The sequence below is a fragment of the Pyrenophora tritici-repentis genome, chromosome 4, assembly GCF_003171515.1.
Source record: "Pyrenophora tritici-repentis strain M4 chromosome 4, whole genome shotgun sequence".
NCBI classification, from domain to species: Eukaryota; Fungi; Ascomycota; class Dothideomycetes; order Pleosporales; family Pleosporaceae; genus Pyrenophora; species Pyrenophora tritici-repentis.
Genome location: NC_089393.1, coordinates 90,715 through 113,283, shown reverse-complemented (window position 1 = coordinate 113,283; position 22,569 = coordinate 90,715). Strand labels below are relative to the sequence as shown.

The window sequence follows — 22,569 nt, the reverse complement described above, 5'->3', positions numbered from 1 at the left end:
GTTGGCTGAGAGCGTCAGGGTGCGCCGATCATGATGCAGATGCGTGGTTTCGAGTTTTTAGGCCTTCGGGTTAGCGGGTGGTGATGTGGATGCTGGACGGCTGGCTGGCTACTCTTTGGGCAGTGGGGTTGGTCGAGCTAGGTAAGTGTTGGGGTGGAGTGGAGTGGAGTGGAGTGACGGTTGGTGCAAGCTGCAAGGTTTGTTTGATAGGGGTGGGGAGGAACCGTTATGGTGGGTTTTATAGAGAGGGAGGAGTGTGGCTAGTGTAGGGTGCGGTATGGGCTTGGGCTTCGTTGCTAGTAGTAGTGTTGGATTCGACGGCGTCTGTGTTTGCGCTTGATTGTGCTTTGGTAGTCGGAGTAGTAGAGGAGAGGATTAGGGTATTGGTTATGCGTACTTATGTGGGAGGTGCAAGTTGGCATGCAGAACTATTCCACTTATTCGAGTAAAGAGAAGATTCAAGGTTCAAGTCATCTGATGAGACCATCGTCTTGTATGCTGTTGTGCTTTGTAGGGGAGAATGTGCGGCCTGTAAGAACACACGTGGGTTGACATAAGTATCTACTAACTTGTACGTTATAATTGAATTGGGTACAGTATGTAACATCTCGAATAAACAGATAAAACCCCGAAGAAATAAAAATTATGCAAAACATGGCATGCTCTTAACATGTCTCCCGAGCCAGAATCTAAATTACCCCACACCTCGATCCCGGCAACTCATAAATGTTGAAGTTTGTGAGTCTTCCCACGTGGAAAAGTGTTTGGAATCCTTTTAGAAGTTGCCTTTCCTCACAGTCGAGACTTCTGGGAACCTATCTGGCTCCAGCCCTTCCAGCAATGGTCCCCCTATCTTGCCAGCAAATGCCCCATTCATCCAATCCTTCGTGTACGCCACCAAGATCTGAATCAATTGAGCTGGGTCAATCGTTCCCAGCACGTCTGGAAAAGCCGGCGTGGTCAGTCCAGCCGCCCGCAACAACGAGGGTGCATCTATGAAGCTCTGATGAGTGGTATCCGCGATTTCCACCCACAGCTTCGGACCGTTCAGCTGCGGCCACAGCGAAACCCACGTTGCATCTGTAGCGTTCGCCTCAGACACGTACAGCACTGGTTTTGACAGTCCCGATGGAGGTGTCGAGCCGAAGAAACTCCCGTCCCAATCGATAGCAGCACGTATCCGCGGATCTTGACCGGCGGCCGCGACGGCCGTCGCTCCCCCCAGCGAGTGTCCCAGCATGGCAACGCGATCAGTGGCGAACGCTTGGGGCCCGCGTTGTGGAAGAAGCTCGGCTATGGCAGTTTTGTTGCTGAGCTGGTCAATGACAAAGGATGCGTCGGCAACGCGGGCAGAGAGGTAAGGCAGGATCCAATCGGCTATATCAGGAGTACTCGTACGGTTGTTGTATACTGCGTGACCATCGGGATAGGTGACGATGTTTGCATCTCCAGGGTGATCGATGGTGATGACAGTAAAACCCTCGCTCGCAATGGCGGCGGCGACGACATTATAGAAGAGGCGAGGGCCAGTGTATCCAGGAGAGAAAAGAAGAACAGGACCGTCATCAACGGGTGAGCAGCCCTTGGGGTCAGCCGGACACACAGGTAACCGCGCCTCCAGGAAGAGGGGTGAAAGGTCGTCAGAGATGTTGTAATACTTTTGGATGAAAGGACCCTGGTACTCAGCAGTTTTGTTGGGCATGTAGGGAACAAGGACCGTGGATTCGCAAGTTGCAGGTTGGAAGACCGTCACCATTAATTTACGAGGCGTTGGTGTTGCGATAAAGGGGTCATCGCGGGTGTAGTCGGTCAGAGTCCCCGTCGTTAATGTGACATTGTACTTGCCAGGTGGGTATGGGGCCACATATCCTGCGGTTAGACTACCGAACAGGAGTGTAAGGAGTGGTACTCTGAAAAGCATATCTGCGAGTATGTTTATAGTTAGAAGGATGTCGAGTGAAAAGCATAGTAACTCTCAGCTGGCATCCCGGGGCTATATACCTTGACGCATGGCCCTACGCGATATTTCAATTATGCAATGGAACGCTCAGCGCGATACGTAGGTCCGCAATTACAGTGTACATGGCGCTTCATTAGGAACGTACATGGCCTGATCATTGTAAGCACGACAATGTCCACCACTTAGCAGTCTTTATCCTTTCCTCACGTAAGACGGATCTATTCATATCCGACAATACCAAGAGAATTGAACACGTTCGGTTAAGTGAGGCTGAGCTTCAGGCCGGTTTATAGTTCTGCGTTACCCATGTATAAGGCGACCCGTTGCGATTACATAACATGGGGCGTAAACTAACTCACTTTGGTAGTTCAGGTACCACAGAACTCAGCCTCTTTGCTTTCGTAATGATACGCTGTGAGTGAGAGTACTACATACACGTCAGACTTGTACAAAGCCAAAACTACAAGGCCAAACTATGCAATAATATGTTGCGTATAGCATCTCTGCCTCTACCATAGGATCCTACAATACCTCTCTTCAGCACGATTCAATCTCTCGTCTTTGTCTGTGTACGAGGGACGAAGCTTACAAACTGCAATGTCACAACCAAGAGCACAAGGGAACAAGCGATCAAGAGGTACATATTCCCGCTTGATCTGCCTAGGCTGTCGCGAGAGGCGCATTCGATGCGAGCTACCCAATGAAGTCGAAATGCCGGATCCGGGAGAGCTCCGAACAGTCAAGACACCTTGCTACCGATGCAAGCGATTGGGAGTGGCATGCATAGTTCGGAAGACGATCCTAGGTCGACCAAGCCCCGAAGGTAGTTCTACTGCTGCATCAGACCCCCCACCCACAAGGACCGGCGATATGGGTTCGCGAATCATCATTGAACTTCCTTCACGGATGGTAGCACCCAATCAATCATATACTGTGCAAAACGAGGCATATGTAGCCAACAGCTTTGCCATCCCGCGGACCGGAATGTATTCTACCAATGACCTACGGCCGGGCCAAGGAATAACGAAGGGCTGGGATGGGAAGACACTGTTGATCCACACACCCCAGTCGACTGAGACAGTGATTATCATCCGCGCTCTCGATGCGCTCCAACGCGAAAAAGTCGAGGGCGAATGGTTCCGACATCTACCCGCTCGCGTCGGGCATACGCGAGCCCTGGATTTGTCGATTGAAGCACTTGTCGCTGCTTGCGCCTATGCCCGAGACGTTCCAAAACTTACCTCTGGCCACTGCTATCAAACACTGGCGCTCGCCCTCCGTGCTGTGCAAGCGAACATGGACCAGTCACACAGAGAGCTGAGTGATGACCTATTTGCGTCGGCGGCGTTGCTGGCTCCTTTCGAGGGGGTTCTGAAGAAGCATGGCGTCCCAACATGTCTACATGTGGAAGGATTGGCTGCAATATTGATGACAAGACCACCAAGGTATCCTGTAACTGAGCTTGCAAGGGAGATTTTCGACTTCTATGCTTGCGATTCTGCCATCATGGCGTGTATTCAAGGCGCTCCTTCGCCCTTCGAGAGCGTATCTCAGGAGTACTATGTCAATAATAGGATAGGGTGTAGCGACGGCGATCGAGCCCAGCTCAAGGCTCTCGGTAGCGAGCTCTTCGTTCGTATTCCACGGCTTGTGGGTCTAGTTCGCGCATTGCGATCCTATCCGTCTCCGCAAAACCAACTACTGCGGGATGCGTTTAGCCTTTCGAAGTCACTTCTCCGCCTACAGGATCCCCAAGCTGAGGGTCGATTGCTGAGCAACATTAGTTGTTACCCAAGTGATCAGGATATTACCTCATCTCTCAGTCAGAATCTGCACTTTGCTTCTGTCGAAGAGTTTGAGGCACTCGCATACTATTGGCAAAACCGCCTTACACTGCTCAGATTGGAACAACGCCTGTATGAATTGGTCGCGTCAGGTAACCGACAAGCCAACAACGACACAGACGACTCAAGGAATTCCTTCCTGCGAGGCTTTGGGCCTAAGACTAACGAGGTGCATCGGCTTGTAAAGAACATTTTGATGTGTGAAACATATGCCAGAACGTTATCGCTTCGCAAGCATGGCCGCCTGTTATCTTACGCGATGGTGATCGTGTGGGGTGTTATGATGGATATGCAGACTCCGCAACAATCAATCGATCGACATGATTGATTCCTATATAGGTTAAAGAGTTACTTTATTAGGCAGCCTTTAACCTAGATAGGAATCAATCATGCCGATCCGATTGATTGTTGCGGAGTCTGTGGATATGCCGATGACCTTTGCCCATAGCAAGGACAGCGAAGGGGCAGAGCCTTTAACTGCGCTATTGTTGAGAAACGCAAACACTGCACTTTCAGCGAAGCCACATCTCACCAGTGAGGATATGGATATGGCAGCTGAGATCTTTGTAGGTGGTCAGCCAAAGGGTAGATTTGTGAATCTTTACGGCTTGTAATCAAATTTGATTTTGTCGTGGTTTGTGTTTGCACCTTGCGTTTTAGTTAGCGAAATGGGGTAATTCGATGTACTGAGTGCAGGTGGTTGCAGGGTGTTCGTTCCTAAGGTCGTTGTGCTGAAGGGTTCAGGAGAACGCGCTAGCCGGTGCGCTTTCCGCAGAAGGTTAGCTCCTTTCCCTGGCGCCACCCCACTGCTACCACTCGAGCTACCTATACTACTCATCTACTCCACTCACACTACGCGCCCCAGTATCCACCGGCTGGACAGCTAGCCCTGGAATAGATCAGCACGCATACGCGAAACCGAAGCCAACATTGTCAACCATCGGCACTTTGCTAAACCTGAAATCTTACTGACACGCAAATCTACTTTCAGAAGGACTCACGACAGTTATTCCAGCTATGGCACGCGAGGAGCGAGATGGCCATTCTATCAGAGCCCGGTATAGAAGTTGCGGTCATCGTTAATGGTCAACGCTTAGAAGAGTACGATGACGATGAGGAACCCAGGCCAAAGACAGTCACAAAGTACATTGAGGCTCAGTCAGGTACTGAGTTCGCCATTGCAACTTCGTTCAAGCCTCCATTCCCGACACAATGCGATATTAAGACATGTCTCTATATTGACGGGAAGATCATGGAAAGTTGGCGTTGCAAGCATCACCAGCTTCTCGGTAAAACGTTCTTGAAAGATTACATATACTCTCAACAAGATAGAGAGTGTGTCAAGCAGAAGTTTTATTTTGCCGAACTAGAGATTAGTAAGCCTAAACGATGAGTACTTATCTTGGAACATACTGAGAAATTGATGAAGTGGAAGAGGCTAGATACGCCCCTAACGTAGCATCCGTAAGGGAGGCTTTGAGTGCCAAGGGACAAGTTACTTTGAAGTTCGATTTCGTCACAAACGTTGTTGTGCGTGGGAAAGGCAAACCCCGCAATCCGATTGACTACAAGGGACTTGTAGCTTTGGAAAACATCCCAGAGAAGGCACTCAAAGGAGATGCTCTCTCGCACCAAACTGTGTATGTCTGACTCCCCTACTAGTGGTAATATAGGACTACCAAAGCTTCAGCTTCTCTAAGCCTCTAAAAGCCAACCGAAAGGCACTGAAGGACATAACGTACAAATATTTAGACAAGGAACCATTCGCGACATTTAATTTCAAATATAGGTCACGCGGTAAGCCTTCACTTCATTGTGGATCTGCTGTGAGGAAACTGACATTGCTGCTCTTAAAGCAAGCTTGAAAGCACTGCGGCTCACCACTGTCGAAGAGACAGCCCCTATTCCGCTCGCGGACCGGCCAGAAGAAGAGCTTACCCCGGTAGAGCTGAGAGAGTTGTTGCAACGTTTCCGAAGTGTAAGTAAGCATCAGACTATGTTGGAAAGTTTGCTAACTTTGGGCAGAGAGAAGCGGAGACCAGGAGCGAAGAACAAGACATTAAAGTAGAGCCATAGGTCAAGCAAGAACGGGAACCAGAAGACACAGATGAGGTAGTTTTTGTAGAGGCGCGAAACCGAAAACGCCCCCGCGTTGATTCTGAAGTCATTGTGATAGATTGAGAAGCATTTTCCAATCTTAGAAAAGAACACAGGGCCCTTGTTATCAAAGAGTTGGAACCTGTAGGTGGCTAACAAGACCTCAAGATTACCCACATGACCTACATGGTATATTTGTACTTACAGGTATAAGTATAGGGTAGTTATGCCAGTCTACAAAGAAAGTTACAAGTTCATGATACACTTATTTAGTCACAGAGCTCAATTGCGCCATTAGCATCTATTAGCATCTATAGATACTTGACATTATAATTGTCCGCAGATAGTATCTAAAGCCTTCTCTTAGTTTTGTATTCAAACCTTGAAAAGAGTTTGGTAAAATCTACCTTTCCTTTGTCACTTTATCCCCTTTTATCGCTTACCTTTGTGCTTTTTCTTACTTTCCTTATCCCTTTTCCTTCCTTACCTTAACCCCTTTTCTTAATCATATTATCTCCTTTCCTTATTCACCCTACACCCTTTCCTCGTCTACCTCGCCCCTCTTCCTTGTTTACCCTAACCCCTTTCCTCGCTCACCCTGCACCCCTTTATCGTCCACCCTACCCCTCTTTCTCGCTAACCTTAGCCCTCTCTAACCTTATTCACCTTGAACCTCTGCCTTAATCACCTTAACCCCCTCCTACCTCGCTCACCTTGACCCCTCCTGACTGGCTTACCTTAAACCTCTGCCTCACTTGTGTTAACTACCTCCTGATTCGCTTACCTTAAACCCCTGCCTCGCTCGCGTTAACCGCCTCCTGCTTCGTTTGCGTTGACTGCCTCCTGCTTCGCTCTCGTTGGCCGCCTGCCTTGCTCCTCGCTCACCTTGCTCCAATCCACATGGCATCTCTTTCCAGTGTACTCTCGCATGCCACATATCAAAGCCACTAAACCTGACTCGACTATCTTCTATCCTTTCCACATCTAGTTGAATTATCCACACGAATCTCTACCTATATCTGGTATCATGACTGTCATTCCCGTCTACCCCGGCCTTAAGGTTGAGATCCTCGTCAATGACAATGCGCTGCCCGAGTATGAGGACATTGAAGATACTCCGTCACCGCTGAACTTAGTTACAAAGTACATTGAAGCGACTACGGGTACAGAATTCAAGATTAGATCCATGATCAATGAGACGTTTCCTTTCCCGCCCGGAGATCTCTTGTTGAGCGTTTCTTTTGACGGCAAACCTGTTAAGGGTCTTAATATTTATTCTGAGGAATTCTATTCTAATACTGGTCATATTTACAACGCACGAACATCACAGGTAGACGGCATGTTCTTTGAACAAGCCTTTACTTTCCAGGAGTTGCAATTAGACTCCGCAACAATCAATTCAATCCGGTCACTCTCCTAGACCCACTTACCTATCTAGGTAGGGCTTAAACTCCTATAGGTAACTACTAGGCTTAAAGCGGTAATCAATCAATCCAATCTGAACCTTCTAGGACCCACTTAATTGATTGTTGCGGACTGTGGTTGCAATTTGGTACCTATACAGCTTTGACGTTAGAATAGAGCAGGAAGAAGTTGATTGACTAATACAACATAGGTGAGGAAGAAGATGTCCAAGCAGTTGTTGACGATGAGGTCAAATATGTTGCGCAAGAGCTTGGTAGCATTGTAGTTGACTTCCAGTTCGTCAAGAAGTTTCACATCGATCCAGATCAGTACCAGGAGGCCACTGAAGTGAACCCTGAACCAGTTTCAGAGACTAGTCTCAAATGTAGACTTGGAACTCATTGCATTTGGTAAGCAATACTCGATAAGCTTCTAGCATGTATGGGGTGCTAAACACATCGCAATTGATAGCTTCAAGCAACCTGAGAATATGGGACTCGCAACAAGCAATCAGTACTCGAATAGTGAGCTTGTTGGTGAAGCACCATTCACCATCTTCAAGTTTAAGTATCGTTCAATGGGTAGGTTACTCGCTGCTTCAATGTTGTCTCTGGTTATACTGATACTACCAAGATACTCTTCGCGCCCTGGAGATCGTCCCACCACTGCCATCTCTAGAAAAACGCCCAGAGGAAGAGCTAAACAATGCTGAGCTACAGGAACTAGTCAAGAAGTTGAAGGTACCTCTGCAAAGTATACACTCATCTTCATTTACCCTACTCATGAGATGTAACACGACATCGCTGGGCGTGCTATCCAGGACGTCCCCAATGACAAGCAAGAGAAGAATGATCAAGATGATCCGGGAGTCGTGCAGCAGAATAAGAGCAAGCGTCACTGTGGCCAGCACAGGGAGGTCATTGTGTTAGACTGAGGGGATACACTGCTGCACCACCAGCTAAAATTTGCGGGCATGTACGGACATTTTGATTAACATTGGGTTCTGCACCACTGAGTGCAATTTGCGGGCTTGTACAAATGTTTTGATTGGCATTAGGTTCTGCGCCAATAGGTGCAATTTATGGGCATGTACGGATATTTTGATTGGAATTGGGTTATGCGGTAACGGCGTTGGGAGACATGGAAGGAGGTGCTGCACGATCATGCTGCCTTTACGCAGTCATGTGCTCTGCACTTCCTTATCATTTGGGATCTTCTGCTAATGTAGCAGCTATCTGGGTGTACTTTCTTCATATGCTTGGATTACAGCATATGAATTACCTTGCACTAATTGGAATTTGTTTGCTTCCATCCGCCACAGCTGCCCACCTTCTTCTCTCATGGCTGCGCCCCACTTGTCGCCCAATCAAGTCGCACGAACCTTTTAGAGCTTGCTGCACGGCGACTCACCTCAAGGTACGCTACCTCCACTTGCACACTCCCCCGTGCGCTCAATCCTGTTGGCGGCGGCCATTTACCTGCTCCAGTAACCTCCTTCTTCTGCATACTCCCATCTGCCACCATCGCTTTGTCGCATCAAGACGCCATAGCGATCCAAAAGGACTATCCCGGCGTCACGGTACAAGTGATCGCCAACGGCCGGCCACTCAAGGAATACGAAGACGAAGACGAGGAGGGGCCGTCAAAGTCTATCACACGCTACGTTGAGTCGACATCGGGCGTGGAATTTGCCATCAAGACCACCTTTACCCCACCATTTGAAGAATCTTCCGTATCACTTCAACTAAGAATAGATGGAACACGTGTCTCTAAGTGGAGGTTGTGCAAAGACAGCTTGTACCAAAAAAAGGGTCATATCCAGAGCTATACAAGCTAGGAAGAAGAAGGCAAGCGGTTGGAGTCCAGCTTTTGCTTCTCCAATTTGGAAATCGGTACGTAATTCTCATTAAGAATGTATTGACGGCCTCACTTTGTGCTAGAATTATATTTTAGTTGAAGAAAATCACGACACTATTGCATCTGCAATGCTCAAGCCTGTTGAATCACTCGGTGCGATTGAGTTGTCAGTGTATCGTATCATCAACTTGCTCCCCAGACAGCATAACAACAGCCAGGATACCAGGGACCGGAAAAGAGAGCTATGTCCCGTAGGACCCATATCAGAAAAGGTCATGAAAGGGAATACAAGATCAGTCCAGACAACGTATGTTATCGATATCACTTACATGTTTGTATTTATACTAATAACGATGGAGTTTGGGGCCAGGGAGAGGATGTAAGTGTGAAAAAATTGGGGTTCGAGCAGAGAAGGAGCCGGAGCCACTCTTCACGTTTCGTTTCAAGTATCGTTCAATTGGTAAGGGAATCATGTCATCACCACAATGTTATGTTAACACACTGTAGACGCACTGAAGTCATTGGGCTTTGAACCGCAACCATCCAGTACAACCCCCGACCGTACGTTACCGGTAGGCCAACCCGCAGAACAGACAGGGATCACGACTCCAGCCTCCAAAGACCACCACAGTGCCAACGCCACTATACCGACTTCCCAAAACGAGACCTCGGCATCAAGCGGTCAGAATGAACAAGACGGTGTTACGGTTGAAGAGATCATAGCCATGATTACTGGCTACAGACGTCACGACAAGGGTCTTGCAGGACAAAAGCGAAAGAGTCTGTTGACTCTTCTGAAATACTACGAGGTTTGTAGGCAACTGATATGCAATGGATTCACACTGATGCATAACAGAACCAAGACACAGAGAACACGACCAGCAGGCACCAGTCAATCGCGAACGACAACGTAGCGATCAAACAAGAGCCGATTGTGATCGACGATGACAGTAGACCTGTCAAGCGAGAGGCGGAAGGGCCTGAACCTGTTCAAGGGAACGACAAAAAGCGCAAGATAGAGGTCATAGTCATCGACGACTGAGTACCAACAATTGGCAGGAAGGCAAGTGATCTGGAGTGATGCTTGAAGGAAAACAGCCGATGGCATTTGAAAAGACTATGCAACATTTTTTCGGTGCATTCTCTTTTCTGGTTTGTTTGGGAGTGAAGGATTTCTTCGATACAAATTTGCGGAGGATCAAAAAGTCTTTGAAATTTGGCTAATCGATTGGAGATAGGGCATACAGTCTTATGCCACAAGTTTGCGGCGGCTCTATATCTGAATGCATCTCCAATCATACCGTTCCTTGCTGTACAATCTACCACCGTGCCGCCGTCGCAGGAGGCGTGGCATACGCCTTACTCCAGCTCGCAGTATACTTTGAAGTCCCAACAATCGTCTGACTCTTTACGTCCGAATACGTAGCACTCGTCACCATGCTGTCAGTGCCAATCCACGTACTCCATGCCGTCGCTGTAGTAACACCCTTGACAGGCCCGACAGACATCGCTGTAGTCTCAGGCCAAGCACCAGACCAAACCGTAGGCCCAGGGATAACATAGTCAGTAACACAAGACGTAGTAGAAGACCTTGGTTTCACCGTCTCCGTAGAGCAATACACCTAATCACATCACAAAAAATCAGCACACCTCGTAACCCCCCTCATCAGCACTTCATCATCATCATCATCATCATCACAAAAAACTCACATTATGCACCACACCCGGATCCTCATACGAATACGCACCCGGAAACCCGACTCCCCTAGGTAGTTCAACATCCCCATCCCCCACAACCTCAATCTGCACACAATCCGGATAGAACTGCGCGCCTCGCCTCGGGTTTTGCGCAAAACTCACATCCGCCTCGTGCAGACCCACCATCTCCGCGCGGATGAGGTAGAATCCCGCTTTCAGTCCCGCCGGCACTCTAACATTCATATGCCCAGCGCGTTTCGCAACATCACCCGTCGTACTCCACAGCCCCGGCTGTGGAAAGGGGTTCGCCTGATACTTGCCCTCATGCCATATCTTAACAAAGGAGTCGTTGGTCGGGGGATCAGACGATATATACACCATCGACGGTCCGTGGTGCGAGCTCGCAATCACATCGTCGGCATCGCTGCGTGTTTCGTGGTGCCAGTCTAGTGTTAGGTTGTCGCCTGGATTTACTTTGATGGTGTCGTGGGCTTGCAGGTCGCCGAGCACGTTGCAGCGCATGTCGATGGAGGCGAGGTCTTTGACGGGCGAGTTGTTGTAGCCGCCGCGGCCGAAGGGGCCGTTGTAGGCGGGGATACGGATGCCGCGGAATGTACCTTGGTCGATGCCGTTGACGAAGACGCCCTGGGATTGGTTGGTGGTTAGGAAGGGGTGGGGATGGGATTGGTGAGGTGGGGTGAGGTTACCCATATGAACGTGTGAGCACATGTTTGGCCTGCGAGGAGGGAGAGGAGAAGCGCAGTAGTGCGAGCCATGTTGTGTGATGGAGACGGAGATAGAATCGGAAGGTGTTGTTGAAGGAATGAGGTTGCTTGTAGAATACCGGAACTGATTACATCTATATACCTGTACCACGCTGAGGTTTTGTATACATATGTACAGTTAAGAGGCGTTCGCGGGTGATGATGCTCGCATATTGCAAGCCAATATACCCAATCGGCTACAGATTGCTAATATATCGCCAATCCAGACAACAGGCCAAGCACAGTGGCAGGATCGCGAGGCTACAGCGGCTTCATCGGACGGGGTTCCGAGTGTGTGGTACCGGGATTGTATACTGAACGGGGTTGACGGTGATGATAGAGTGTTGTGGTATATCTGTGCGACATGGGATCATGATGCTGCGAGTCGCTTCTGGCAGGGGGGTAGCGAGACCCGGTACAGCCATGGATTGGTTGTAAAAGACGACGTTATGCGAGTGTAATTTGTACATGTTGTCAATGAGACAAATTGGTAGAGAAACGATATTGAGGATCGTGAATCATGGTAGGACGACGCGGATAGTGTAAGAGGGTTGAAGGAGACGTCGTTTACTTGATCAGGTGTTTGCATGTATCGGCAACTTGTAGCACTACATATACATCTTTGGACACAACAAGTCAGTTTTTGGTGTGATTGACATGTCGCGAAATGTTTTTGGTGACTCTTCTTTCGCTGTCCTGAATAGGTGCCCACCATTTCGCGTGTGCTACTGACTATTCCTCTCCCAAAATTAGTAGTCCCAGTTCCTTTCCATGAGAATGCCGAGGAGAAAGCGCTTGTTAATACATTTGGTGTAAACGACCGTCTGAAGCGATGCCCCTCAAAGCTGGGGTTTATAGAATCGCATAGAATCCGCAGTTGTTCGCTCATAGCAACCAGTAACAGCGGGATCGCACATCACGAAGGTGGCCTAAAACAAACACAGATGATAAACTCCGCAATGCAATGCGAAACATTCAAAGAACAAACGTAAACCACAACTTTGTGAAGCAACGACGAGTGTGGACGTCTCTTCACGTGGCGATAGAAGCCCCGAATCGGCCGCTTCCGAACTTCCCTCGATCTAGCCCCCGATTGCCCTCCCTAGCCTCGATTGGCCAGGGCGACCCAAACAACGCGCGCTATTTTATCAGACAAGTGTCGCAGCTTACACCACTTACTCTTTTATTCCCCCGACGACGCTCTCAGTTCAAACAAAATCCTCTCGCAGCAACTCACAGCTGCCACACGCTGCTACCTCAAAACCCAAGAAATTTTTTTCCATTTCCGTCGCAGAACAAAAGTCCGAAATGGCTCGTGGTAACCAGCGCGAAAAGGCTAGGGAAAAGAACCTCAAGGCCGAGGCGGGAAAGGTACGTCTCTTCATTCACAACCCACATCACACATATCGCAAGTTAAAACTAACAAGACGATATAGAAAGGAAAGAACACTGTACGTGAAGCCGGTGAAAGGCCCGGGGAAAAACCATGGTGACTAACCAAGGGGGATGATGATGTGTAGCAATCCGGCACCGAGTTTGCCCGAACCAAGGAGTCTGTAGCAGAGATCATGCGCGCGAAGCAAGCAGCTGGTATGTTAATAATTCCTACCGCCCCTTCCCCCTTTTATATCCCTGCAGAGCCGGAGTTTTATCTTGTACATACACTTCCAAGCCGCCACGCGCTGACTTTGCGTGTTGCAGCCGAGGCGAAGAAGGCGGCTGAAGCAGGCGCCAAGAAATGAGCGGTCAGGGTCAGACTGGGCTGAGGCGGTGCCGCGAAACCACTGTCGACCGCGACGCGACAACTGGCCACGCAATCTAGACTGGGGACACGCATCATCGAGGCCAAGCGGGAGTTTTTTTTTTCAGCGGGGGTTTGAATGGTAAAGGCGTGATGAGGTGGTGTTATTGGGGCTACCTACTCCTTGGATACTTGAATACACTGATTGCTGATTTTCCAATGCGGTGGTGATGTGCCCATTGCGCCCACAGTTTACCGCCGAGTTACTTAGCCGGTCATGTATGTCAAGTTATCTTTCTGGCTTAGAAATCAAGAATAGGTATATCATCACGATGAAGCGGAGGTCAAGTCAAGGTTGGAAAAAGTGCAATCTCTTGGATTCAAGCTCCTAATACTACAAGTTTTACAGCCCAAACCAAACCAACCGACCGACCGGGTCAAATCAAATCCCCGTTGGTCCCAACAAGAAAGCCCCCCTTGCTCGTGCGGCCAACAAAACCATCGCAACGAGAGGAGGAGTACGGTATAATGCGAACGCCAAAGAAGAAAATCGTGTGTGAAAAAAATGATATAGGTTAATGTCCACGACGTTGGCTAAACCAGAAGCTTCCGTCGGAACCCCGTTCATCGTCATAAGAAAGTGTTTCTTGTCAACTCTCGCCAACCCTCATTAAAAAAGCCCTAGCCTATATCGAAACCCCCCAAATTCGTTGAAAAGCGTAAAAGCGTGTGCTTACGCAATCATGCCGGCAAAGCCACCAAAGTTGTTGATGGCCGCGTTCTGCGGGAAGGCAGCGATGCCGCACAGGCATGAGCATGAGCATGCGGCGCCCTGGCCGTCGACACCTGTGCCAGCGACGACGGTAGCGGGAGGAGGAGGGGGAGTTGCCTCAGCAGCGGCGCTTCCAGTGTTTGTGCCAGTGGCAGCAGCACCACCACCACCTCCACCGGCGGAGATGGTGACGGTAGTAGGAGCAGCGGCGGCAGCGGGGTCGGCGGAGAGGATGTCGCCTGCTACGAGACTGGTGCCGTTGGTCTTGATGGCGAGTTGCTTGAAGTCGGCCATGGTCTTGTTACCGGTTGTAGCGGCGTTGATGCTGAAGACCATGCCCTTTCCGCAATGGATGCCGTTTTGCTGTTTGCAGTAGAACCCTATTCGCCTTTGTTAGCTTTCTGCTCGCCCTTGCTTTGTAATGACATGGGAATGTGCTTACAGAGCGGCTCCTGTGTCTCAACCGTCATGTTCCAGGTTACGCCGTCCTTGCCCTCTGGGTTGGGCATGAAACCAGAGTCCATGCCTCCGTCCATCTTTTTGCAAGGGTTGGCAAAGGTCGATTGCGTGGCCGTGTGATTCTTCTGCATGAAGACGAATTGCACCATGTCACCGACGTTGGCGGTAATGGACTCGGGGTTGTATCCTAGGATGGCCGCCATGCCGGTTTCGACTGCCTTCAAGCCACCAACAACTACCTGCTGTGTGTTAGGTGGAATTCTCTGGAAAATCATTGTGGAAAGAAAAAAACGTACGGTATGTGTCGCTGGGCCTGCGGCGGGAGCGGGAGCAAGAGGCATCACCTGCATCTCGGTGGCTGAGACAACAGTGGCAGCGGCCACGGAAAGAGCAGCGAAGTACTTCATTATGACTAAGTTGTTTGGCGTGTAAAAAAGTGTCGTTAAGAGAGCGTAAGCCTGCACTGCGGGCAAAGAATGGATATACGTCGAAAAGGCGTTGAAAAGTGGGAGTGGTTAAAGGATTGAAAGGCACTACGAGTACCGGCTCGAACAGTTAGAAGGAGATGAGAGAGAGAAAAGGTGATAGTGCGACACCGGTATTATGAGGCAAACGATCAGATGGCGAGGGAAATGTATGCCTGGGACAGGAGTCCTTAAATCCACGCATGAGATTGTTGCTTCTAAAAGGCGTGCAGGCCGATCGCGCCCAATGGCGAAACACGGACCCCTGACACTGGGCATAAGACTACAGGAAACGGGTGATCGGCTGCAAGAGTGGAAAGATTCTGGCGATGCGTACCCAGTTGGGCATGTGGCTGGGATAGTTTGATGCTTCAAATGTTGGAGGTTCCCGGTGGGGGGTTCGAGATTGTCGCAGTGGTGTCGCAGACCTGTCGCGCTTTGCCGTGGCTAAACCCCATGCAGTAATATAACGATTACAAAAGCCATAATCGCAAGGACACAGCTACGCAAGATGCCTGGGCGATGAACTGGATAGCTGCGAGCCGCATGATGAATTGTAAGCCATGATCTCGCAGCCTCCATTCCCGAGGTTTTGAGGCAAGAACTGTTGGGTGGTTAGTCGCGCGACAGGGTAGAGCAGACGGGCACCCTTACCCCCATTGGCTCGCGATAGTTGACACATTGGTGACATGCAAGCCTCGCCATTGCTGCTTCGCACTTCTACGGCGCCAGCCACGATTTCAGATGGCCACTTTGTCATTGCGCGCGAATTTACTGGTTGGCGTCCTTGCGTGCTTGTTGCTGGCCCGCGTGCAAACCAGTGTAGTAGCCAGCAAAATACCAAGACATCATCATGTTTTTCATCTTTTCATCTTGAACTGTGGATAGTCAGTACGCCGTTAACCGTCACCGCGCTCCCGCACTGAGGGGAGTGAACGACTGTCAAAAGTAACAACGTACCCGTTCCAAGAATAGCCTGGGGTAGAGCATCGGCCAGCGTCTCGGTAGCATGTGGCGCAGAAAGAGCCTCAACGCTCGGTGACGGGTCTTGCAGCCGTTGTTGCTGTTGCTGGTCCGCACTATCTGGTCCCTGGTTTTTGTCAGACAGGGTTCGGTACTCGACGTTTCGAATTTCAATCACGTACCTGCATAGGGCTGGTGGGCACAGGCGCGGCACCTCTATTTGTCTGCGTCTGTGGATGCAATATTTCGGTACTGTCACGATCCGCGACACTGTTGCTCTCTGCCGCTCCCGAGGCCGTCTCCACCTCGCCGTCCTCCATTAGATCTCCGTAGTCTCTGCAAACGTCAACACCATGACGAAATCCCTGACTGGCGAACACGTACTCTCGCAGCTCTTTCAGCTCCTCTGTGGTCAAGACGTCTTCCAATCGCTTACCCGACTGGTGGATGCTATGATACTTCTAGAAGCGTCTTAGTTTGCATTTATCAATGAAACCGATTCTCCTACCTTGTACTCGTTGACAGCATTGTCCCACGAGTCGATCAATACAGAATCGTCCCACGCGTTCTTGTCGCTCATGTCAACGATTGGTGCCATGTTGGTGCAGATACGCCGAGCAAACTTGGCAAGATTAGGTGTTGAATTGTCAGAACCCCTTGCATAAACACAAGTGTAAGAGATCAGCCGGTCAACACGGCGGTTCGTTCCGTCAAGTGTTTTGTGAATCGTAAGCTCGGAGAGGTGCTTTCGCCGCGTGGTTGTAAGCTGCTGCTGATAGTCGACCTTGGCGAGGGTCCACTACAGTAGTTAGCGCGACTGTGTCGAAAAAAGTTCCCGCGCTCGAGCTCTCCACACCACCTTTGCGCGCAACAACCGCGCATCACACACGACAAGGATTTCAGGTGCATTATTTACAATGGCCGCCGACGATACCAAGAGCAAGAAGCGCAAGGGTGAGCAGTCACGTGTCTGATATTCGTAAAGCACTTCACTGACTCTCGACAGGCGCATCAGAGGCAGCGCCCAAGGCGAAGAAGGCTAGAAAATCCGACGATGTTGCTGCCGTTGTGGCCGATGCCAAGCCGACAAGGAAATCAGCGCGCAAACAAGCCGCTGACTTTATGGAAATTGACGACGTCGTGGAGGAAGAGGCGCCCGTTGCCGAAGCTGTGAAGCCGAAAAAGGGCAAGAAGAGCAAAGCCGCCACAAAGGTCGATGAGGTGGCTGCTGAGCCTGTCGCTGAGGCGGTCGAGGTCACCGAGGTGCAAGAGAAGCCCAAGAAGCAGGGAAAGAAGGCCAAGGCCGCTGTCACAGAGGAGACAGTCGTCGTGGAAGCGCCCAAGGAAAAGGTGAAGAAGACCAAGAAGACCAAGACGGCTGATGCTGCACCTGCCGAGGAAACTACCACTGTCGTAAAAGAGACCATCACCGTCACAAAGCCAAAGAAGGCCAAGGCAGCCAAGAAGCAGGAGGCGCCTGAGCCCGAAGTCCAAGTCACTGAGGTTGCAGTAGTCGAAGACGCTGCTGAAGATGCTGAGGGTGCTGAGGACGCCGAGGACGCTGAGGACGCTGCTGAGGACGACCAAACAGCTGCCCTACTTGCTGGCTTCAGCGACGACGATACGGATGCGGACGACGACCTCAACTTCGACGAGGATGCAAAGGTCCCCAAGCTCAGCGCGAAGCAGCGGAAAGCAATCAAGGAGGCAGAGAACGCCCCCAAGTCCAACCAGCCGGGTGTCATCTATGTTGGGTATGTACATCACATGAGATGCTAGTGCCTTGCTAACCTTTCTTCCAGTCGTGTACCCCGCGGTTTCTTCGAATCACAGATGAAGAAGTACTTCTCCCAGTTCGGCAAGGTCAACAAGCTACGTCTGTCGCGCAACAAGAAGACGGGCGCCTCCAAGCACTACGCTTTCGTCGAGTTCCAATCCCAAGAAGTCGCTGACATTGTCGCGCGAACCATGAACAACTACCTGCTGTTCGGCCACATCCTCAAGGTCCACCTGATCCCCACCGATCAAGTACACCCCGATCTCTTCAAGGGTGGAAAAGACCGGTTCAAGGTCGACCCTCGTAACAAGAAGGCTGGTCTGGAGATGGAACGTGGCGCTGAGCGGGCTCAATGGGAAAAGCGCGTTGAGACGGAGAACAAGAGGCGGACTAGCAAGGCAAAGGAGCTTAAGGAGACCTTTGACTACGAGTTCGAGGCGCCTGCACTCAAGACCGTTGACAGCGTTCCAAAGCAAACTACGCTCAAGGCCGCAGAGCCCCAACAGCTCCTCACCGAGACACTAGCGGAAGAAGCTCCCGTCGCTGAGGCCCCCAAGGGAAAGAAGGGAAAGAAGGCCGCAAAGGCTGGCGTTGAATCAACCGAGACCCTCACAGTCACAGAGGCCGTCTCACCCGCACCAGCCAAAAAGGGCAAGAAGGCCACAAAGGCAAAGGCAGCCGAGGAGCCCACTGTCGCAGTCGAGCAAGTCACCGTAGTGACTGAACCCATCGCAGACAAGAAGACCAAAAAAGACAAGAAGCGCAAGTCGGACGTTGCCCTTGACACCCCCGCTGCCACCGTCACCGAAGAGGAGGAGCCTGCCGCCGTCGCAGAACCCGCACGCAAGAGCAAGAGAACCAAGAAGGAAATACTCCCCACGCCCGAACTCATCGCCGAAGAAGAAGAAGAAGAAGACAACGTCGTCGAAGACAAGAAGAAGAAGACAAAGGCCGTCGCAAAGCCTAAGAAAGCCAAAAAGGCAAAGGCGTAAACTTTCGTACTCTGTCTCGTCTCGGCGTCAAGTGTTCGTCTTCTCTGCATAAGTAGATTCCAAGCATAAAATGTTTTGACCGTCAGATACATATCTCAGATGGAGTTGAGGGAAAAAAGGGAGATTCGGATTTTCATGTACATGTTCAATGACCCGACCCGACTCGACTGCGACTTACCTTTTGTCATCATCATCATCATCATCGTCACACATACATACGTCTGTCCATCGTTCGTGTTTCAATAACATAACCCCAATTTTCCAATGCGCTACTTAGGCGTTGGTTGGCTGGGTACGTACGAGAGAGAGAGAGCAAGGAACAAAAAAGCGTGTGTGTGTGTGGTGTGGTATGGTATATTAGTACCAATCAATCAAAAATGCCATGGTTTCAATCAATTATATCATCGCCTTTGTTTGTTGTGATTTGTCATTTGCGTCTTCGTTGTGTGATGATAATGATGCCGAACGATTCTGAATCCTGTCATTTACTTATTGTGTGCGTATAAGGTGTTGGGATGGATGACGTCTAGATTGCTTTTTTGTACTGCTTGCCGTTATAGATACAGATATTGCGGTGTTAATATCTAGTAACAAGCATCGATATCAACTTGGGTTAGATTTTTTTTGTAAAATGTTGACAAATGGAGTGTGAAGATTCCATGGACTTTCAAGGATTTCATTTCTTCGCTAATCATATAAAACACACACACACACACAAAATGCCACAAGTACACTGCACTGCCTTTCTTGCGCTTGCTGACCCATTCTAAAAAAAGTCCTTGTCTTCTTAACTGGTGCCCGACACTGCAAGCTTCATGAGGTGATCCATAAAAGTTTGCAGACTAACATCGTCCGTGAAGATTGTTTGCGCAGTCTGCGCAACGCCTCCGTAGGTGCCAGAAGTGTGTGTAGTGGACGGATTAAGCTTGCTGAGCAAGAAACGGGCCTGCGAGCCACCAGCGTCACAGACGATGAATCGAGGCAGTGGGAAGCGGTCTTGAATCAACTCCTTGGCATCCTCTTTCGGTGCCTCCAAGAGCTCCCTGAAGTTCTCGTAACCCTCTTGTTCTTGGTAGCCTGCCTTGCGCCACTCGGCCATAGTCTCGCCGTGGAAGATGAGGATGTGGAAGAAGGTGTCGAGCAACAGGACCGTCTCGGACTGGATCGAGCTGGAATCGAGGAGTACAGGTTGTCCGCCTTCGTGGTCGAAACCATAGCTATCCAGTGTTGGTTGGATCATGATAAGAGAGTTGCTGACGTCCTCGTGGTTCATTACGTGTCGGTAAAAGGCCGTCTCATCGGGCGAGTTGTTGAAGACCTGTAGGAATTGTGACCGACGAAGATGGAACATGAATTGCGGGTAGAGCGTAAAGTTCTTCTCGAGCCTGTGCGAAGAGTCAGCATATGTTCAGACTGGATACAAGAAAAAGCCGGGAAAGCTCGCAGCTTCTCAATGTTTAGGGAGCGGAGAGGTGCTTACCTGAATGACGATGGATCGTCTTTCCTGTACTCGGCAAAGCGGGCACACAGTCTGATAAGCATACGGTCGACCCAGCGCAAAACATCTGGACCGTCATCAACCTCCGCCTTGAAGACGGCTATTCTCGACATTAGTACGGCGGCAGCTTCTTGGTCGAATGACTGCGCGATGGCGGGATCGCCGGAGGGACCGCTCATAGGCCGGGCGACGGTGGTAACTGTAAACATTAGCATTTATACCCAGTCTTGCCTGCTTGATTAACATACCTCTCAGGCGATATTGGCCGGCTGAGTGCTGGTAGCGTGTGAGGAATTGAATCAGCGCCTGTTGCTGTCCCGACTGCATTTGATTCGGCCCTCCTTGACCAGCGATCTCGAAGTAGACACCATATGAAGCCTCGGGATCAATACCGCACATCTTCCACGCGCATGTGTTTCCAATACCACACTCGGTTTCGCCGACTGACACGGACTTCTTGTTCAGCGAGACGGCATGACCGATAAGGCCGGTGATCTTGAGCTCCTTGGTTGTCAAGACCTCCAGTTCGGCATTAAAGCCCATTAGAAGGTTGTCGTCTGCATCCTTGTTGAATACTCGCGCAAAGGACTGCTTGTACATGGACGAGGTGAAACTATCCGTCAAGATCATATGTCCACCAGTCGTGTTCGCAAGTCCCCGCATTTCGAGCAGACCAACCTGGTCTAGACATCCGGCAAAGATGTCGACAATATGGCCATTTTGGGAAACGCGCTTCGCAAGACCCTCGTAAAACTTCAACGCCTTCTTGTAGTATTTGATGTTGTCGCGGTCGATATCGTGGTGGGATCGCATAGGCTCGCGCAGTTCGGGACCGACGACCATACCAGGGCCCTCGGTTGCTGGGCCACCGCTGAAGAGCATGATGCGAGCACCAGTGTTTATGAACTGTGTCTCCAAGAGTCCAGCAGCTACACTGAGAGCTACACCGGTACATCTCAACGGACGCTTGTCGTTGGCGACGGGCCAGGGGTCGCGCTGGAGGGACTCGAGGGCGTTGGTCAATTGGAATTCGCACTGCGATATCGGGAGGATGAAGCGTGTGTTGGCTCCACCTGGGGGTGCCATAGGGGGACGGCCAGGCTGCTGTTGCGGAACGCCCGGTCGACCGGCCATGGAGCTGAGCCCAAGCATCTCATGGACCTGCTTGGAGGCATAGTCTTTGCTGCCGCGGAAGACATAGGACTTGGCGCATTCGGTGTAGCCTAGCTCGTGAACTTGGGTCATGGTACCGTATGTAATCAGGCCAACCAAAGCATATGGTGGAAGCAGGCTCAAACTCATGATAATCGAGTCCTTGAGTGCCTTCAGACTGTCCTCTTCCTGACATGTGTCCACGACGAAGATGAAGATGGGAGGCGTTTGAACGGGCGCGGGGAAGCAGTACTCAATGCTGGTACTATTGGCGTGAAGCTCTGGGGGGACTTGCTCCGCAGAGATGTCCTTGTAGTGCGGTGGGAGACCATTACGGCTGAGGCAGAAGGGACATATCCACACACGCGCGCGCATGTCAATCTGGCTGAGATCTTGTTAGCTTTGATTGTGTTTGCAAATACCGAATAGCGTACCAGAAGGGGTTGAGGACAGCCTTGCATGGTGCCCGGCATCCGACAGGCTGGTATTGAAGCAGAGGAGTGTCCGTCTTCTCCTTCAGAGGTGTGTAAAGCGCGCCGATGGGCACGACAAGACGGGAAGCTTCCTAGTCCGAGTCAGTGTGTGTTCGACTGGAACAATACATAGAGAGCGCCTGGCTGCCGTACCATGCGCGAACTGGGAAACGTGTTCCAACTGAGGCGGATGCCATCTCTATCCTCAATTTCGCTCCACTGATCCTTGAGCGCGTCGAAGTCAGCCATATTGCGCGGACTTGGAGACTCTTGTGGTGCTTGTATAGTCTACTGGCGTTATCGAGACGGAATGTCGGCGGTGGTGAGGGAGGTGTTAGGTATACTGGGCCGGGCACCCACGGTGGGAGATTTTGGTGGGGTCGGGGTGGAATCTGGCAGTCGCAGCCCGGAGCGTTGATATATGTATATTACGAGAAGACGTGGCAATAAGCCCTGCTTCTAGGCTGCAATTGCACAATATTGCAACGTCTCGAATGCTCCAGCAGTCCAGCAATGGCGTGGGTACTGGAGTTGGCGATGCGGCCAGATGTTCTTGAACTAGCTCGCCCAATCCGGACTAGCCGTCCCCGCCGAGCCCTGCTTCAAAACCGTTGATTTTCCTCGCCTCCAATCTTTTCTCTTCCATCACCGCCA

General features: G+C 50.5%; 9 protein-coding genes across 9 annotated transcripts; 5 read left to right on the top strand and 4 right to left on the bottom strand.

Annotated features, from left to right (window-relative positions):
• Positions 1-775: 775 nt before the first annotated feature.
• On the bottom strand, positions 776-1,921 carry PtrM4_088070 (dienelactone hydrolase; the record flags this gene model as incomplete). The annotated part of the gene is made up of 1 exon (XM_001934725.2): positions 776-1,921. The coding sequence occupies one exon, from the start codon at positions 1,919-1,921 to the stop codon at positions 776-778; it is 1,146 nt and encodes a 381-aa protein (XP_001934760.2).
• A 750-nt stretch (positions 1,922-2,671) lies between these two features.
• Positions 2,672-5,880, top strand: PtrM4_088060 (uncharacterized protein; the record flags this gene model as incomplete). Its single annotated transcript, XM_066106823.1, has 6 exons — positions 2,672-3,973; positions 4,796-5,180; positions 5,234-5,444; positions 5,495-5,601; positions 5,661-5,782; positions 5,830-5,880. 6 exons carry the CDS (start codon positions 2,672-2,674, stop codon positions 5,878-5,880), a joined length of 2,178 nt encoding a protein of 725 aa, XP_065962491.1.
• Positions 5,881-6,928: 1,048 nt separating this feature from the next.
• PtrM4_088050 (uncharacterized protein) lies at positions 6,929-10,204 on the top strand (the record flags this gene model as incomplete). Its single annotated transcript, XM_001934727.1, has 10 exons — positions 6,929-7,202; positions 7,517-7,715; positions 7,777-7,886; positions 7,939-8,045; positions 8,627-9,037; positions 9,143-9,197; positions 9,259-9,469; positions 9,522-9,622; positions 9,670-9,971; positions 10,019-10,204. The coding sequence occupies 10 exons, from the start codon at positions 6,929-6,931 to the stop codon at positions 10,202-10,204; spliced, it is 1,956 nt and encodes a 651-aa protein (XP_001934762.1).
• Positions 10,205-10,599: 395 nt separating this feature from the next.
• On the top strand, positions 10,600-10,725 carry PtrM4_088040 (uncharacterized protein; the record flags this gene model as incomplete). The annotated part of the gene is made up of 1 exon (XM_066106822.1): positions 10,600-10,725. One exon carries the CDS (start codon positions 10,600-10,602, stop codon positions 10,723-10,725), a length of 126 nt encoding a protein of 41 aa, XP_065962490.1.
• A 2,207-nt stretch (positions 10,726-12,932) lies between these two features.
• Positions 12,933-13,366, top strand: PtrM4_088030 (4F5 domain containing protein; the record flags this gene model as incomplete). The annotated part of the gene is made up of 4 exons (XM_066106821.1): positions 12,933-12,995; positions 13,061-13,075; positions 13,145-13,214; positions 13,326-13,366. The coding sequence occupies 4 exons, from the start codon at positions 12,933-12,935 to the stop codon at positions 13,364-13,366; spliced, it is 189 nt and encodes a 62-aa protein (XP_065962489.1).
• A 732-nt stretch (positions 13,367-14,098) lies between these two features.
• PtrM4_088020 (uncharacterized protein) lies at positions 14,099-15,003 on the bottom strand (the record flags this gene model as incomplete). Its single annotated transcript, XM_066106820.1, has 3 exons — positions 14,099-14,517; positions 14,580-14,835; positions 14,893-15,003. The coding sequence occupies 3 exons, from the start codon at positions 15,001-15,003 to the stop codon at positions 14,099-14,101; spliced, it is 786 nt and encodes a 261-aa protein (XP_065962488.1).
• Positions 15,004-15,831: 828 nt separating this feature from the next.
• Positions 15,832-16,621, bottom strand: PtrM4_088010 (SMN domain containing protein; the record flags this gene model as incomplete). The annotated part of the gene is made up of 5 exons (XM_001934731.1): positions 15,832-15,938; positions 16,021-16,150; positions 16,206-16,359; positions 16,408-16,484; positions 16,532-16,621. 5 exons carry the CDS (start codon positions 16,619-16,621, stop codon positions 15,832-15,834), a joined length of 558 nt encoding a protein of 185 aa, XP_001934766.1.
• Positions 16,622-16,940: 319 nt separating this feature from the next.
• PtrM4_088000 (RNA-binding protein (RRM domain)) lies at positions 16,941-18,848 on the top strand (the record flags this gene model as incomplete). The annotated part of the gene is made up of 4 exons (XM_001934732.2): positions 16,941-16,977; positions 17,030-17,777; positions 17,826-18,627; positions 18,846-18,848. 4 exons carry the CDS (start codon positions 16,941-16,943, stop codon positions 18,846-18,848), a joined length of 1,590 nt encoding a protein of 529 aa, XP_001934767.2.
• A 731-nt stretch (positions 18,849-19,579) lies between these two features.
• PtrM4_087990 (SEC23, Vesicle coat complex COPII, subunit SEC23) lies at positions 19,580-22,164 on the bottom strand (the record flags this gene model as incomplete). Its single annotated transcript, XM_001934733.2, has 5 exons — positions 19,580-20,177; positions 20,273-20,489; positions 20,539-21,827; positions 21,877-22,007; positions 22,069-22,164. The coding sequence occupies 5 exons, from the start codon at positions 22,162-22,164 to the stop codon at positions 19,580-19,582; spliced, it is 2,331 nt and encodes a 776-aa protein (XP_001934768.2).
• Positions 22,165-22,569: the final 405 nt, after the last annotated feature.